The 18937-nt window shown below is 42.5% G+C and overlaps 1 protein-coding gene across 1 annotated transcript; it reads left to right on the plus strand.

The window, feature by feature from the left end:
- The first annotated feature begins 1709 nt into the window (after positions 1 to 1709).
- LOC124151155 (sodium/nucleoside cotransporter 1-like) lies at positions 1710 to 17172 on the plus strand. Its single transcript, XM_048383044.1, has 14 exons — positions 1710 to 1855; positions 2463 to 2729; positions 3642 to 3734; positions 4189 to 4457; positions 5892 to 6005; positions 6624 to 6777; positions 7502 to 7693; positions 10307 to 10468; positions 11323 to 11448; positions 11686 to 11816; positions 12746 to 12929; positions 14074 to 14355; positions 15299 to 15479; positions 16700 to 17172. Exons 1-14 carry the CDS (start codon positions 1772 to 1774, stop codon positions 16717 to 16719), a joined length of 2259 nt encoding a protein of 752 aa, XP_048239001.1. The 5' UTR covers positions 1710 to 1771; the 3' UTR covers positions 16720 to 17172.
- Positions 17173 to 18937: the final 1765 nt, after the last annotated feature.

Genomic DNA, 18937 nt, shown 5'->3' on the forward strand with positions numbered 1-18937 from the left:
CCAGGATAATCTAGTGACGACGCGACTTGAGAGTATGCCCTTGTCAAATTGTCCCATGTTTCAGAACGAGAGACAAAAGATAAAACCTTTTAGTATTAGATCTAAACATATGTATATGAAACTGTATTGACTCTACAGTTGGTTTCCCAGCAGATACTCTGTATGTGTGGTGCTGTTGGCCAATGGGTGGAGGGTTTCAACAAAATTCTTGTGAATATTTGTCGATAAAAAAGTGGTACCTGCTCCTACCGCCCTGATCTCACAGCGTGCCGTGCTGATCGGGGTTTTATCGACTGGTACAAGGGGCGGTCGGGTAGCCTAGTGGTTAAAGCGTTCGCTCGTCACGCCAAAGACCCGGGTTCGAGTCCCGACATGGGCACAATGTGTGAAGCTCATTTCTGGTGTCCCCCGCCGTGATATTGCTGGAATATTGCTAAAAGCGGCGTTAAACCATACTCACTCACTATCGACTGGTATGTCTGGCTAATGTTACCTACATGCCTCGTGATGTAGCTGTGATGTCGCATACTGCGGCGTATAGCAACATTCACTTACTCACTTATACAGAAATAGACAACACAACTTTTGATAGGGATAGAGTGTATTAAGGTGGGGGTCTGAATGTCATGTCGGGTATGTTGTCATTCGAATAGTGCTTGATATTGCTTTGGAACTGGCCGTGTGTGTGTGTATATATATATATATATATATATATATATATATATATATATATATATATATATATATATATATTCGAATAGTGCTTGATATTGCTTTGGAACTGGCCGTGTGTGTGTGTATATATATATATATATATATATATATATATATATATATTCGAATAGTGCTTGATATTGCTTTGGAACTGGCCGTGTGTGTGTGTGTGTGTGTATATATATATATATATATATATATATATATATATATATATATATATATATATATATATATATATTCGAATAGTGCTTGATATTGCTTTGGAACTGGCCGTGTGTGTGTGTGTATATATATATATATATATATATATATATATATATATATATATATATATATATATATATATATATATTCGAATAGTGCTTGATATTGCTTTGGAACTGGTCGTGTGTGTGTATACACACACACACACACACACACACACACACACACACACACACACACACACACACACACACACATACCGCCAAAAGAAACAATAAGCATATATAACATGCAGAGAAGTATGTACGTTAAGAAGAGATGCATACCAGTTAATGACAAAGCTAACAGCCAGGCAAGCGTTACCACAGAGCGTCTATATTCTTATCACAATATGCTGTACGTGATTGCCAAACTTTACACGCTAATCCTGCTCCAGAAAAATGGCGCATCTTGGGGCATGGATCTATGACGTCACATGTGATGCGTTTGTGAGCGTCGGTTCACACAACATACCAGTATGCTCGTTTGTACATCGACCAATCTGATATCTCTTGGGTATGAGTAATTCTTCATAGATTAACCAACATGCATGATATTCGCGTTTCTTTTGGCGGTGAGTATAGCCAAGGGGGGGTAGCCAAGTGATTCAAGCTTCGCTCTGCGCGCCGAAATGTTCGATTCCCACATGGGTACAATGTGTCAAACACACTTCGGGTATGCCCCGCCGTGATATTGCTGAAATATTGCAAAACGCGGCATAAATTCAAACTCACTTATTCCTTTTCTAGCAGGAGGATACACCGGTGATACGCGGGAGATGATCTTTGTTTGAGTGGACCTGGCCGCCATCATGAGTATCCGATCTAGTAAGCTGGCTGCGCTCAGACTCCAGGACGATGTCGTCGTCACCGTCACAGAGGTGAAAGACCCGAAGGTATGATGATGATGATGATGATGATGAGGATGATGATTTAACACGGGCAAGGGCTATTTCTGTTAGAATGGATGAACCGAACATTTTTTTTATTAACAAAATATTTTTCATAAAATCCACCATAATTTGAGAACAAAATATTTAGTATTTTACGGCGTTCGTCCGTCGTTATATGTTCGCAATTTTGAAATCTTCTCTTATACAGTATGCTGAGGCATTGCATTGATGATCTCAGCATAGCAATGGTGTCTCAAAAAATGCGGAATCGTACTATCGACTCTGCTTTCTATTGCAAGTGGAAAGGGTGTTGCTGCTTTATTTATGAAATGTAGTGTATGTCCGAATTTGGACCTTTCTTCAGTTTGTCTTCTATGGTGATTGAGGGAGTAGGGTTGCCTTTGGGAGCTTTTAGCAATATTCAATCAAACCCACGGGCAAACCCTTTAAACATTAGGCTATTCAAACGCCCCGAGTCTACTAGGGCTACTTCCGTTGTTTTGAAATATGGATATCTCGAGCTAACGAGATTCCACTGTTTTAGACATCGTTCACAAATTAATAACAACCATACGCATATTCATTATTGACCCGTTTCACCCCAACACAGAGTGGCGCGGTCGACGTTACAGTGGCGAAAGAGACATACGTTGATGGATACGTTGACGCCGTGGAGGTCGATAAAGGTCACGTAGAGGTCATAAAAGGTCATTTGGAAATTGACACGAGCCATGTCGAGTCTGGACACGGTCACCTTGAAATTGACAGCAAGCACACTGAGATCAGCGAAGGTCATAAAGAGGTCCATGAAAGACGTACAGAGGTCATGGAAGGTCACGTGGTGGAAATAGTGGCAGACACCGAGATGAACGTCAGGGTAGGTAACTCGTGATTGCCGTGCAAACAAAAAATGAACTCGTCCACCTGTTTGAGGAATCGAACCAGGGCAGAGGGAACTGTCGGTGTGGAGAAACCTTACAAACAGCGCTTAGTCAGTGAGTGGGTACATGTTTTATACCGCTTTTATCAATATTCCAGCAATATCAATATATTCCAGAAATGGGCTTTATACGTCGTAACCTTGTTTGGAATCGAACCTAGGTCTACGGTGTGACGAGCGAATGCTTTAACCACCGGAGAAGTCATACACCATCCTGGGTTCACAAATATCGCCAGAAGGTGTCATAAAGTTTATACATAAACTTTTAATTCACGAGTGACCTTGTGATATTCGGGTCATTCATTGTCGTCCCCTGCAAACAGACACACTTACAACTGTAGGACATGCCACAATTGTCGACAGGGGACATAGATTATGTTGTTTCACGCTTTATTAGTGTGGCTCGAAAATGAAATTTTGCAAAAGTTGCTCTGAGTAACACTTTCACCACCGATCTTTTCCGTTCCTTCATATTTTAAAGTCAGGGTCCGATTCCAAAATCCGACGTTATTTCCCAGCTTTTTACATAGACTGACAGGCGACTAACGGGATCTGGTGGTCAGGCTTGCTGACTTGGTTATTGCATGTCATCGATTGGGTGGATCGCGTGGATCGATGCTCATGATATCAATCACAGGATTGTCTGGTCCAGACTCGATTATTTACAGACCGCCGTCATATTGCTGAAATATTGCTGAGTGTGGGGTTAAACAACAAACAAAACAAAAAAGCGAACATAGACTGACGACAGTAGTGGCGCTGAGATCGATTTGTTAATTTTAAGTCACCAAAAATTGTTACTTGTCACTGCCCAAATCCAGTATGAATCCAAGGTTTTCCATTTTGCAGAGTGATGGTAAGATAGTAACAGCAGCGTCAGTAGAGGTCAAAGACACTGCGACGCCAACGGAGGTCAAGGATATGGAACTGAGGAATCGGAAGGTTTGTAGTTCTCTGAAGGAGCGTCATAGGACCATCAAGACATTCCACGATATTTTTTGAGGATTACCAACAACATGTCCATGGAATAGCAATAATTAAACTTATTTGTGTGGAAAAAAATATTTTTTTAAAATGGAAAGATATTAACAGTTAGTTTTATTATGTGTGAATTTCCTCGAAGCCTAGAGACAAAATATAACACAGTAACCTACGTTTATAACGAACACGCTTATAACGAACTGACCGATATAACGAACTTATTTTTTAGTCCCGGCCATATGTTGTATATATGCATATAACGAACTACGGTTATGACGAACTGAAATTAGTGGTTCCTTTGAGTTCGTTATAACCGTAGTTTACAGTGCCTTCGCCTTATCAGCAACATCCCGGCCTCACCGGGATTCAGCAGAACAATTTGTTGTGGTCTAATGCTGTGTTTATTGTTTAACAGGGTGGCACAAAAACCGACGGTCATTGTCACGAGGAATCTAAGAAGAAAGTGAGGGGCACCTGGTTCAGCCGTGGTGTTCATCGCGTCCAGAAGCGGATGTCGACGTTTGTCTACAACCACGCTCGCCTCATCAGCCTCGCGTTCCAGATCCTCTTCCTCATGTGTTACTACGTCGTCTTTGCCTACGCTATGTATTACAAGTTCGGTGATGAGGGGTCCATCCGGTTCCTCGTCATCACCATCATCCTCACCCTCTACGTCTTGAACAGGTAGGTTGGTTGGTTGGATTGTTGTTTAACGCCGCACTCAGCAATATACCAGCTATATGACGGCGGTCTGTAAATAATCGAGTCTGGACAAGACAATCCAGTGATTAATATCATGAGCATCGATCCACGCAATAGGGATCAATGACATGCATCAACCAAGTCAGCGAGCCTGACCACCCGATCCCGTTAGTCGCCTTTTACGACAAGCATAGTCACCTTTTACGGCAAGCATGGGTTGCTGAAGACCTATTCTACCCCGGAATTTTCACGGGTTGAACAGGTAGGACGTGTTGTCTGTGTGCTTGCTCGGTAACAGCGTTTGGTTGTTTGGTTGTGTGTTTGTCTGTTTGTTTGATTGTTTGTTTGTTTGTTTAACGCCGCTCTGCAATTGTGCACGGAATCGACTTGCTGGTGTTCGTTAATGCTTTGACGGGTGCTCGTAAACTTGAGGAAGGGTCGGGTTTTGATGGAATCGGTACATCCGTCAAGGGGAGATAACTTACATCTTCAGTTCTCTAACACGTGTTGCAGACATTAAAACGAAACTGCACGGCGTCTGGACGCATAATCGTTTAGATCGAGTCCGTGTATAGCTTTGGAACAAAAGTCCTCGAGTTCAGTTTTACCTGACTCCCAAAGTTGTATTTTCGAAATTAACAAAGTGAACCCAACGAGTTCTGAGTTACAGACTGACACTGACAACAGGTCTAGAAATTCATCCATTGTGACTTTCGAAAAGCCCAAACATTTTTGTCCATATTTTCATAACATTATGAAATGTCATTTGTGTTTCATGTTTGGCCGAAAATGGCATTTGAGAATCTCGAACCATCCATAGGCCCGTGTGTAATGTCATGTGACACTAATTAATGGCGTCCCCAGAACCCGTTCGAGTGGATTTGGTTTAATCATTCAGGTTAACGTGCTTGCAATTAGTTTAATCGGGCGTTTCAACTTTTAAAATAAAACATTTTTGTCCATATTTTCATAACATTATGAAATGTCATTTGTGTTTCATGTTTGGCTGAAAAATGGCATTTGAGAATCTCGAACCATCCATAGGCCCGTGTGTAATGTCATGTGACACTAATTAATGGCGTCCCCAGAACCCGTTCGAGTGGATTTGGTTTAATCATTCAGGTTAACGTGCTTGCAATTAGTTTAATCGGGCGTTTCAACTTTTAAAATAAAACATTTTTGTCCATATTTTCATAACATTATGAAATGTCATTTGTGTTTCATGTTTGGCTGAAAAATGGCATTTGAGAATCTCGAACCATCCATAGGCCCGTGTGTAATGTCATGTGACACTAATTAATGGTGTCTCCAGAACCTGTGTCGAGTGGGTATGTTTTAATCATTCAGGTTAACGTGCTTGCAATGAGTTTAATCTGGCGTTTCAACTTTTAAAATATAACCACGCACCTGCTCCAGGGTTGCCAAGACGGCGATCAAGAAGCGATGGACCTGCTGTTGCTGGCTAGTGGGGTCGATCAGGTGTCTCCAGGCCACAGAGAAGGCGTTTTGGAGGATCTCGAAGGCGATGAAGTAAGTCGTCAATGTTGTAGTTCCATGTCGATGACGGTGGTGTGGTATCTTGGGATGAAACGCACCGTAAGCGATTTATATAATACAAGTTGATTGAACAACAAAAAGATTATCTTCGACTTTAATGTGCCTTAGAACCTGACTGTTGTGTAGGCATCTTGGGAAAACGTCCGTGTATGGCGCTGAGCTTGTGTAGGCTTACTAATCTGATCTGGGTTAGGCCATATATGGATGTATAATGTTTATGATGAAAATCAATTGGCCAGCTATGCGCATAGAATAACTTTTGAACAGTATTTCGTTTGTATTATGGATACCTTTTGTGTGTTTTTTAAAACCCAACTTTGCGCAGATGGTAGAGGTTTACCGCTTTGGGAATGGTGCTGACAAACCGAATAATCAGGCCGGGGTTCGAACCAACTATAATTATTACTAAGGGAGGTAACTCTGCGAAGCTAGTTGCGATGCCTCAGATACTGGATACCAGTGTCTCCTCATGGTCAATACGGGCTTCAGTGTAGAGTCCCAAGTCAGTGTAGTACTGACGACGGTGCCCACTGCCCAGGCCTGTACTTGTATAAGATCACCCTGTGTGTGTATATCGTTGTCTCCGTGCAGGCTGAAGATCATCATGTGTGTGATGATGATGATCTTCTTCCTCGTGTACGTCATCGTGGTCGTCGGCCTCAACTCTCCACGGAACCTCATCTCGGCGGCCGGGATAATCTTCTTCATCGCTACCTTCTTCGTCTTCTCCTACGACCCGTCAGCGGTAGGTTGTCGCTTTCTGCGCGTGTTACGGTGTGTGGGTGTAACGAAGTGTGGATGTAACGAAATGTGGATGTTACGAAGTGTGGATGCTACGAAGTGTGGATGTAACGAAGTGTGGATGTTACGAAGTGTGGATGTAACACAGTGTGGATGTTACAAAAAATGGATGAACGAAGTGTGGATGAAACGAAGTGTGAATGTTACGAAGTGTGGATGTTACAAAGTGTGGATGTAACGAAGTGTGGATGTTACAAAGTGTGGATGTTACAAAGTGTGGATGTTACAAAGTGTGGATGTTAGGAAGTGTGTATGTAACGAAGTGTGGATTTTACAAGGTGTGGATGTTACGAAATGTGGATGTTACAAAGTGTGGATGTTAGGAAGTGTGGATGTAACGCAGTATGATGTTACGAAATGTGGATGTTTCGAAGTTTGGATGTAACGAAGTGTGGATGTTACAAAGTGTGGATGTAACGAAGTGTGGATGTCACAAAGTGTGGATGTAACGAAGTGTGGTTGTCACAAAGTGTGGGTGAACGAATTGTGGATGTAAGGAAGTGTGGATGTTATTTAGTGACTTAGTGTGATGTGTTTTGTACGCGGGTGCGTATACATTGAGGTCTGCCTTCTGTTAAAATGTGTTGTAGTGTACTGTTGTGTGTGACATGATAAGCAGTGTACATTGATGTACACGGCTCCAACATGTATTGAATGTTCATCCACAGGTACTCTGGCGTCCAGTGGTCACCGGTCTGTCCATGCAGTTCATCTTCGCCCTCATCTTGATGAGAAGTGAAACCGGTGCCATGACCTTCCTGTATCTGGGGGAAAGAATCACCGAATTCATGGCGTATGCCGACGACGGTGCCAAGTTCGTGTTCGGACCCAATTATGCCGACCACTTCTTCGCCTTCAAGGTACGACTACACCAACTGAGTAGGGACAAGTCTTTGGGGCATTCTGGGTAAGATTGGTTTGTTTGTCTGTTTGTTTGTTGTTTAACTGCACTCAGCAATATTCCAACTATATGACGGCGGTCTGTAAATAATCTGGACCAGACAATCCAGTGACTGACATCATGAGCATCTATCTACACAATTGGGTAACGATGACATCAACGAAGTCAGCGAGCCTGTCCAACTGATCCCAATAGTCACCTCTTACGACAAGCATGGTCACCTCTTACAAAAAGCATTGCGGAAGATCAATATTAAACCCGGATCTTCACGGGTCTTTGGGTACAAAATGTCTCCAGCAACCTATGCCTATGTAACTGGTGATCAGGCTTAGTGACTAGTGCGTGTCAGCGCACCCCGACGGTGTAGAACGTTGCTCATAATATCAATCACTGGTTTACAAGCCGATGTCAATAGCTGGAATATTACTGAGTTAAACAACAATCAAACTAGTTCACGTTAGCTTATTACACAGTATGGAGACTGGTGGGTAGGTGGAATTATTATCATCAGGTCGTTCATGAGTGAGTGAGTGACTGAGTGAGTGAGTGACTGACTGACTGACTGACTGAATGATGACATTTACAGCTGGTCTGAAATCCACAACAAGGGGTCTCAGTTAAGTGAGACGAAGTATGGATGTCCGGTAAGTGCAAGGGCCTGTCCTGGGGTTCGAACCACGGACTAGTGACAAGTAGGGGGACACCTTGCAGACTGACCCACCGGCATACTGAGATCCCTTGCTGGATCACAACAGACCTTCAGTCCGGGAAGCCAAGTTACACCGCTTGTAACAATGTCATGGCTTGGGAAACCACAATAGGCTCAACACACAGTACATATGTTGGGATTCGAACCCGAACCTTCGGCGTGACGAGCGAACACTTTAACCACTTAGCTACCTCGCATCTCTCGCGTCTCTGTCACGATTGCCTGTCACAGGCAGGGGGATGAGGAACACGCAACATATGATGAGGAACACGCAACATGATATGATGAGGAACACGCAACATGGTATGATGAGGAACACACAACATGATATGATGAGGAACACGCAACATGATATGATGATGAACACACAACATGATATGATGAGGAACACACAACATGATATGAGGAACACACAACATATGATGAGGAACACACAACATGATATGATGAGGAACACACAACATATGATGAAGAACACACAACATGATATGAGGAACACACAACATGATATGATGAGGAACACGCAACATGATATGATGATGAACACACAACATGATATGATGAGGAACACACAACATGATATGAGGAACACACAACATGATATGATGAAGAACACACAACATGATATGATGAGGAACACACAACATGACATGATGAGGAACACAACATATGATGAGGAACACACAACATGATATGATGAGGAACATGCAACATGATATGATGAGGAACATGCAACATGATATGATGAGGAACACACAACATATGATGAAGAACACACAACATGATATGATGAGGAACACACAACATGACATGATGAGGAACACAACATATGATGAGGAACACACAACATGATATGATGAGGAACACACAACATGACATGATGAGGAACACAACATATGATGAAGAACACGCAACATGATATGATGAGGAACACACAACATGATATGATGAGGAACACAACATATGATGAGGAACACACAACATGATATGATGAGGAACACGCAACATGATATGATGAGGAACATGCAACATGATATGATGAGGAACACAACATATGATGAGGAACACACAACATGATATGATGAGGAACATGCAACATGATATGATGAGGAACACACAACATGATATGATGAGGAACACAACATGATATGATGAGTAACACAACATGATATGATGAGGAACACAAAACATGATATGATGAGGAACATGCAACATGATATGATGAGGAACATGCAACATGATATGATGAGGAACACACAACATGATATGATGAGGAACACAACATATGATGAGGAACACACAACATGATATGATGAGGAACATGCAACATGATATGATGAGGAACACACAACATGATATGATGAGGAACACAACATGATATGATGAGTAACACAACATGATATGATGAGGAACACAAAACATGATAGGATGAGGAACACACATGATATGAGGAACAAACAACATGATATGAGGAACAAACAACATGATATGATGAGTAACACAACATGATATGATGAGGAACACACAACAAGATATGATGAGTAACACAACATGATATGATGAGGAACACACAACATGATATGATGAGTAACACAACATGATATGATGAGGAACACACAACATGATATGATGAGTAACACAACATGATATGATGAGGAACACACAACATGATATGATGAGTAACACAACATGATATGATGAGGAACACACAACATGATATGATGAGGAACACGCAACATATGATGAGGAACACACAACATGATATGAGGAACACACAACATGATATGATGAGGAACACACAACATGATATGAGGAACACACAATTAACATGCTATAACGGCCTCACCTTGGTTGTCCCTGCAGGTGCTGCCCGTGGTGATCTTCTTCAGCACAGTGGTGTCCATCCTGTACTACTGGGGGGTCATGCAGTTCGTCATCAAACACATCGGCCGCGTCTTCACCCTCATCATGGACACCACCCCTGCAGAGAACATCGTGGCTGTGGGGAACATCTTCTTGGGGCAGGTCGGTAACGTACACGTAGGGTCGGCGGACCCTTGACCAAGCAGTTGCAAACACGCATTAAGCACATCAGGTCACATCAGTAATTGAGTTAGAATTACTTTTCAACATGATTGGTGTAATCTCATTAAAATCAGATCTTAGTTCCGAGGACATCACATTATGGGTCACGTCAGACCAACCTTTCGCGAACTTTGACCGACCAATGGAATGACTGACACGAATTCGACATTAACCAATCAGAAGGCAGCTTTCTTGTGCTTTTCGGCACTAATTTCAAATTGGCGCCTATGCTTCCAAACGTAGTTTTTCAAATTCTCGATTAAAAATTTGAAACCTGAACAAAAGAACATTCTGGAATGGCTAATAGATGGTCTAGATTGTATGGATTCAGTCGTTAGGCCCGTAACTATCGTTCGGAATACTCCGTGTTAAAGTTTTCGAGGTTGCATGATTAGAGTGCGGCATTTAACAGCCAACCAACAAACCAACCAACCCAATTGTGTGGATCGATGCTCAGGATATCCATCACAGGATTGTCTGGTCCAGACTCGATTATCGGTCTGTAGACCGCCGTCGTATTTCTGGAATATTGCTGAGTGCGGCGTTAAATAACAATTCTATTACAGCATCGTGTTAGCCTTCCTCGTTGATGTGTTTATGCGTTGCCTTCATGGGTTACGACTGTCTGGTCTTTGAAGAGTTGTTATTTTTCGCTTAGATAAAAAAAAAGGCATTTCTTTATATATGTAGTGACAGTAAAAACAATGCAGTTATGTCATACGGTGAATTAAATTTTCAGTATCGTTCTCGATATTAACCCTTGATCAGGCCGACATTTTGTTTGTCTGGTTTAGACTGAAGCACCGCTGCTTGCAGGCCCCTACCTGGAGACCATGACCCGCTCACAGCTCCACACAGTGATGACGAGTGGATTCGCTACAGTGGCAGGGCCCATCATGGCGGCATTTGCTCTCTATAAGGTTAGCTTTGCAATTAAAATGGTACACGTGAACAACCGTCCCCATGAATGAGTGTCAGAGAGCACATTTATTTATTTCAACTTTCTGATCCCTGTTTAATGTTAACTTGCGTTATTGTGTGTGTGAATAGCCAATCACGTTTAGCGAACTGTAGTTAAAGGTGACATGGAGTTAGCCACTCTGCGTTGCCGCAGATGATGATGTGCCCAATCAGACACGTCGTGGTGCATGTTGCAGGTGCCGGTGCTGCATCTGTTGTCGGCGTCAGTGATGTCAGCACCCGCTGCTATCGGCATATCGAAACTCTTCTACCCGGAAACAGAGGAGACGACCGCCAGCTCTGACGAACACATCTACAAGGTCAAAAAGTAGGTGAAGCCGACTAGAAACACATACACGGGTGCTTATATGTTAAATACTGGTAGATATGTGTTGTTATACGGGTAGATATGTGTTATAATACGGGTAGATATGTGTTGTAATACGGGTAGACATTTGTTATAATACGGGTAGATATGTATTATAATACGGGTAGATATGTGTTGTAATACGGGTAGATATGTGTTGTAATACGGGTAGATATGTGTTGTAATACGAATAGGTATATGTTGTTATACGGGTAGATATGTGTTGTAATACGGGTAGATATATGTTGTAATACGAGTAGATATATGTTGTTATACGGGTAGATATATGTTGTTATACGGGTAGATATGTGTTGTAATACGGGTAGATATATGTTGTAATACGGGTAGATGTATGTTGTAATACTAGGTAGATATGTGTTTTAATACGGATAGATATATGTTGTACTACGGTCAGTTATGCTTTGTGTTACGGGTAGTTATATGCTGTTATAATACGGGAAGGTATACCTGATGTAATACAGGTAGACATATATACCCGTGTTTCAGTGAGGGAAGAAATGTGTTTCTGTTTCAAAGCGGGTAGAAATACGTATCCGTGATTCAATGCGGGTAGAAATACGTATCAATGTTTCAATGCAGGTGGACATATAATTCATGTTTCAATCATATATCATGGACAGGAGTAAAATAGACTCTTGACATTTATATAACAACAACACTTTAGATATATAAAGCAGTTCTGACAACTCTGTGTCATCGGTGATTCAACTTACTGTAGACCGTAAAAAAGTGGCAATGTTTTTGCCAAATTGTGTAAAAAAAATCCATTCTCAAAGCACAGTGTCCCGTGTGGGATAAAGTACTTCGTTCGTTTCCGAATGTATTTAGAAGTAGTGCACAGCCAGGACGTTCACTATGTTTTATTCCAGACGAGCTACCAACACTATCGAGGCTGCATCTAATGGCGCGATTGAAGCTATCAAGATTGTGGCCAACATCATAGCTCACCTGATCGCCTTTGTTTCGCTGCTGATGTTCATGAACGCCGCCTTCACGTTCCTGGGGTACAGGGTGGGGCTCATCCCCCCGGAGTACCCCGAGCTCACCTTCCAAGTGAGTGAGTGAGTGAGTGAGTGAGTGAGTGGGTGAGTGGGTGAGTCGGGGTTAACCGACTTTCCTTTTGTTACATCATGTTGAACCATCTTGTGTACAAGTCGTTGACATTTAGCACATGAGGAGAAACCCACGTGCACAGGTACAGTGCGGACCCACCAAGTATCATAACGGGGGTGAATGTCACAATTAAATGACATCATACCGTAAAAATGAAATTGAATCACAATGCTTTGCGGACAATTGTGTTGTAATCGTTATGATGACGTCATAATCAAATGACATCACTTATCGCTGCTTTTGTAGCTGGTCAGTTGTATCATTTACACTCACTACGCTGGCTTTTACTGTTTACAAACTGAAAAAGTTCGAAGAAGAATTATAGATGATAAATAGAATCTCACTCTCAGTCTTTTGATATCAAATATTTCAAAACGAATCGATATGAAAAAAACTCCTTGGCAAGCCTCATAGGTTTTTAAACTTGTATCTACTCGTCTTGATTTGTTTGATATCAAAAACTAAACTGGTGAGATCCTCTGTATGTAGTTAATGTCAGAGCGATTTTTTCCTGTGTGACACCAACATACAGTAAAGCATGTTTAGTTCAAGTTAGTCATGGAGATTTTTGCCGTGCCTGAGTTATCCCTGGTTGTTCGGTGTTAATTGATCATTTGTTCTGCGGAGTTAGCCCCCGAAGTTATAATACGGAGGATTATTTTCTGTAAACATTTTCTTTGTGAAATGACAACATCTTACGATCTATGAAGTTTGAAAAAGGTAAGGAATTCCTTTGTGCAAATATTTTATTTAATATGGCTTTATAAAAGGACGAGAAGCTTTGGGTGGCCTGGAGGTAAAGGCTTTGGCGTGTCGGTAGAGGTGGGGTAGCCTTGAGATTAAAATGTTCGCTCGTCACGCAGAAGGTCCGGGTTCGATTCCCCGCACGGGTCCAAAGTGTGAAGCCAATTTCTGATGTCCCTTGTCGTGAAAAGGCGGACACCAGAAACGGGCTCTATCAGTGTACCCATGTGGGGAGTCGAACCCGGGCCTTCGGCGTGACTAGCGAACACTTACGCACTGGGCTACCCGACCTCTAGGATGTGTAAGGGAGACTTATAATCAATGTCGCGTGTGTTTACAGCTGGTCTACTCGTACATCTTCTGGCCGGTCGCCTTCATGATGGGGGTCAGTTCCCAGGACTGCGGCAGGGTGGCAGAGCTCATCGGTACCAAGATGATCATCAACGAGTTCGCCGCCTATGCCGACCTCTCTAACTACATCCTCAACAGGAACGACTTGGTCACCTATCTGGACGCCCGCAACGTCACCATGGAAACTGGCTATTTAAGCCACTGGGGTTACGACGGCAATGACATCATCCTCCACGACACACAGCAGCTTCTGACGGGCGGGATCATCACGGTGACTGTTGTTCTGTACACTGGAATGTCCCCTCAGCAAATTTTGTATGCTTGGGTTTGCATGTTTTGCGCCTGAATGGACGCGTTCAATCCATAATACGCGAAAGTACACGCAAGTGTGTAAAAGGGACCTGCTTCGTGCACTGTGGAATAGACCCGTCCTGGCTCGAGTGCCAAGCTAGAGGTCATATGTTTTCTGAATCTGGAAGGTGAATGAGTGAGTGAGTTGGGTTTAACGCCGCTTTGAACAGTGTTCCAGTTATACCACGGCGTGTCATCTTAATGTGGGAGGAAAGTGATGCAGGTCTCAAACGTTTACCACTTTGGTGAAACGAGCACGGGTTCGGTGCGGATAAAACTAGAAACATAGGTTCCTGGCGTGCCCAAGGGACGCAAGTCTGCACAGATTTTAATAAGACCATGTCAGTATACATAAATTGTAGTTACATGGTGTATTGGAGCAATCAAATGAAAGAATCAGAAAAAGATCCCTCATACATCTTGAAATAATTGAATACAGCAGCAAATATCTCGAATTTCAAAGTAAATATTTGGAACAATGTTATGATAGTGTGAGTTAATTTCTTCAGTTCTCGTGAATCAATCTTCACAAACTTGACCTTTTCTCTATCATACAGTGATAAATATCTCGCAAGAGTTAAATATCTCTCCATTTCATTTCTCTTATGAGTAACGTGGCACAGATTTTCACTCGCTGATGTGAGTAATTTGATTGGACGGCTATTTTTAGCGTCACGACATTTGAATGGGACTTGGAAGCTATGGCGACGAATGTGTCCGGGGTATTTATCACAGTAGAATCGAGATGTAATATTTGGGATCAGGGAGGATGATACTGAACCCACAAAACAGGTTTCAGAACTGGTGGCACTCCGCATACACCTGCAGGAATTTACGCTATGTGGTCTTTATCTCCTTCACAGGATCGGTCGACTGTGATCGCCACGTACGCTCTGTGCGGCTTCTCCAACGCCAGCGCCATGGGGATCATGCTAGGAGCTCTGGTTGCCATCATACCTAAACGAAAAGCGGATCTCTCTCGAGTGGTGTTCAGAGCTATGATCGCGGGCAATGTCGCGAGCTTCATGACGGCGTGCATGGCAGGTGAGAGATTACGAAAGGGGGACTGGGTCCTGTATATTGTCTGTTTGTTTGTTGTTTGTCGCCACACTCAGCAATATTTCAGCTTTATGACAAAGGCCTGTAAATAATCGACTCTGGACCACACAATCCAGTGATCAGGTTTGCGAGCAACGATCCACACTCTCGGAGTACGATGACATGCTATCTACCGAGTCACCGAGCCTGACCACCCGATCCTCTTTCGACCGGCATGGGTTGCTCGAAATCTCCATGGGGGTCTCTTGTATACATACGACATTTGTAAGCCACCTGCTTGTTTGTTTTTTAACGCCGCCGAAAGCAATAGTACAGCTATATGATGGTGGTCTGTAAATAATCGAGTCAGGACCAGACAACCCAGTGGTTGACATCGTGAGCATCGATCCACGCAATTTGGATATATGGACATGCATCAACCAAGTCAAAGAACCTGACCACCCGATCCCGTAGTCGCCTCTTACGACAAGCATGGGTTGCTGAAGACCTATTCTACCCCGGATCTTCACGGGTCTAAGCCACCTGGAAGATCCGGGTTAGAATTGGTCTTCACAACCAATGCTTGTCGTAAGAGGCGACTAACCGGTTCGGGTAGTCAGTCGCGCTGACCTGGTTGATGCATGTCGTAAGCCAGTTGCCTAGATCGATGCTCATGACGTTAATCACTGGGTTGTCTGGTACAGACCGCCGTCACATACCTGGAATATTGCTGAGTGAGGCGTTAAACAAACAAACACGTGTAAGCGTATAGCTATTGGCGCATGTAATGATAACATCATTGTTCTCGACACAAAATGAGAGGCTAAAGGAATACTCGACTGAGCTCCTGTCCCTCAATATCTTTGCGCAACGGCTCCGAAAAATTAAATAAGTTGCTTCTTGAAACCGCTGCTGGCGTAATTTTATCATATATCAGACATTATGCAGTGCAATTGGATGTTGCGGTATTTTCTCTGTTAAGCCCTACGGTGCACGCTGAAACGTATAGTGTACACTGACGGGCAAAAGAAAGTATACGTCCATGTTTGATGGTGGCTAAAATGAAAATGATATTTAATACGGGTATCGAAGTGTGTTTTGAAACTTAAGATTGTAGTGTTTCTGGGACTGTTTTGATAACTTTTGTAATATTTTGGTCAAATCCAGTTTTCAATCGTATATTTTCTTTTGCCCGGCATTTATTGTTGAGTTTGCTCTCTTCGTAGGTCTTCTGTACGGTGGTTAGCGACCATCTCCACGCCACGCCTACCATGTGACCACATCACGTGGGTTATTTGATGACGACTTGAGACAGCAGCAGTCAGATGTTAGTACACCCGCAGAAAAGAAGACGAAACTAAATTAAGATAAAAATCCAGCTGTTAAAAGCGCCTTTGTATTGGAGTACTCACACGAAACTTGTCTTTTGATTTTACTTTGTTTCTCTTGATGCTGAAGCTATCCACCCGCCAACCATTCGTCATTGTTCGCCTCTTTCCCTCAGTGCAATTCCTTCGGGTAGTTCCGGAATAGCACGGACCGTCACGAATGATCTCTTTCGATTAGTTTCGGAATGACACGGATCGTCACGAATGATAGATGACATATATATGGGTTATATTTTTTTTTTTATTGTATCAAGTGCATCACTATTACTTTATCCAGTCTTTCAAGTTTGACATTAAAGTTATGCTATGAGGGAACTTTGTTGTGAAATGTTACTGGGAAAGCGTCTTCTTATGGCCTCCGTCGTCTGTCTGGTAACCTTCGGCTCATACTCACCCTTAGGAATAGCCTGACAATTCTAAGACTCCGATTTTATTATTGCAATATTTCAACATGCATCTCATTCAGAATACAATTATTCGTCCATTAAATCAAAACTAAAAACAGTAATTATATTGAAAGTAAATGTTTAGGCATCATTTCCCCATGACCCATCAAATAGTTTGCTGCTCAAAAGTAAGCTACAATAACAATGATGATAGCAAGTCGATTTATGATTCAGCGTTCCATCATCCCGGTCAATGGATCAGGATGCACCCTGATTTCATTCTCAGCTCCCTGGGACGTGTGCAAGCTGCCTCAGGAGACCCTAGAAAATATTCAGTCATTTCACCACCTCATCCTACCGGGTACCCATTTACTGCTAGTTGAACAGATGCATATTCGAACAAAAGTCACATACCTAGGGAGACACTTGTGACACATGTGACCGAAGCCTTAGAAGCTCCCTGGAGTCAAGTTTGACGAACAGTCACCCATCCACCACCCTTCCGCCATTATAAAGTGATACTAAATGAAGCGACTATAATATTTCCGAGTCGTTTGGTGTAATTCGAACCATGGACCTTCTGATGCGAGGTCGAGCGCCTTGTCTACATGGCCAAAGCTGCTAACTCTCGTCACAAGCTGACCATCCTGACAGACAAGATGGCCAAACACTTGGTCGGTACATGTCATCGTATCCCATTTGCGTAGAACGATGCTCATGATGTCAATCGCTGGATTGTCTGGTCCAGATTCGATTATTTACAGACCGTCGTCATATAGCTGGAATATTTCTGACGGCGGGGTTAAACAACAAACAAACTCAGCACCATTGGTGAGCTGCAGTGCTGTATCAGTAAGATGGATCCGTGTTCTGATTGTAACGAAATTGTTTGCTTTGTTTTACTTCAAACAACCATCTCTATGTATAGAAAAATGAGGTGGGAAGTGCAAGGACACAAACCTCCCTGTCAGTGTCGTCTTTCAATGAAAAAATCTTTCAAATCGGGAATCAAATTTACAGTCCAATTCCTTTACAGTAAGAATGTGACTTTAGCAAAGACACATACACGTCCAGAGTGGTGTTTGATGATAAAACCAAAAAAATATGTTTCGTTCACAACTTTGGATTCCTGTGGTAAAAGAATTCAATGTTGGGGTTTCAATTCATCGCCGACATTGAGTCTTATTACATTAAATTCCAATCTCATTAAAATCAGATCTGAGGACATCCCATTACGGGTTACGTCAGAACGACCTTTCGCGAACTTTGACCAACTAATGAAATGACAAGATATCGACATTAGCCAATCAGAAGGCAGCTTTCTCAAACTTCACGAAACTAGTTCAAACTGGCGACTACGCTTCGAAACATATTTCGACGTATTCTCGATTAAAAAATGTAAAACTGCTAACAAGGACATTCTGGAATGGCTTATAGATGGCCTAGATTGTATGGATATAATCTTAAAACACGTAACTGTCGTTCGGAATACCCTCTGTTAAACATTTTCGAGGTTGCATGATTTAGAAAACACATTCCGACTGTCACTTTCATGATCTGGTAAGCGACGCTCTGATTGGTTGGATGAAAGGTCCTTCTGACCTGACCCGTAATGGGATGTCCTCAGATCTTTGTTTAGCCGTAGCGAGAACTAAGATCTGATTTTAATGAGATACTGAATTGAAAGCTA

Source organism: Haliotis rufescens, unplaced genomic scaffold (assembly GCF_023055435.1).
Source record: "Haliotis rufescens isolate VD_foot unplaced genomic scaffold, xgHalRufe1.0.p SCAF_43, whole genome shotgun sequence".
NCBI classification, from domain to species: Eukaryota; Metazoa; Mollusca; class Gastropoda; order Lepetellida; family Haliotidae; genus Haliotis; species Haliotis rufescens.

Coding starts and splice junctions, on each gene's coding strand:
- LOC124151155 (XM_048383044.1), top strand. CDS start 1,772: ATGAGTATCCGATCTAGTAAGCTGGCTGCGCTCAGACTCCAGGACGAT. Junction 14,356..15,298: donor TGACGGGCGGGATCATCACG/GTGACTGTTGTT, acceptor TCTCCTTCACAG/GATCGGTCGACTGTGATCGC. Junction 15,480..16,699: donor CATGACGGCGTGCATGGCAG/GTGAGAGATTAC, acceptor CTCTCTTCGTAG/GTCTTCTGTACGGTGGTTAG.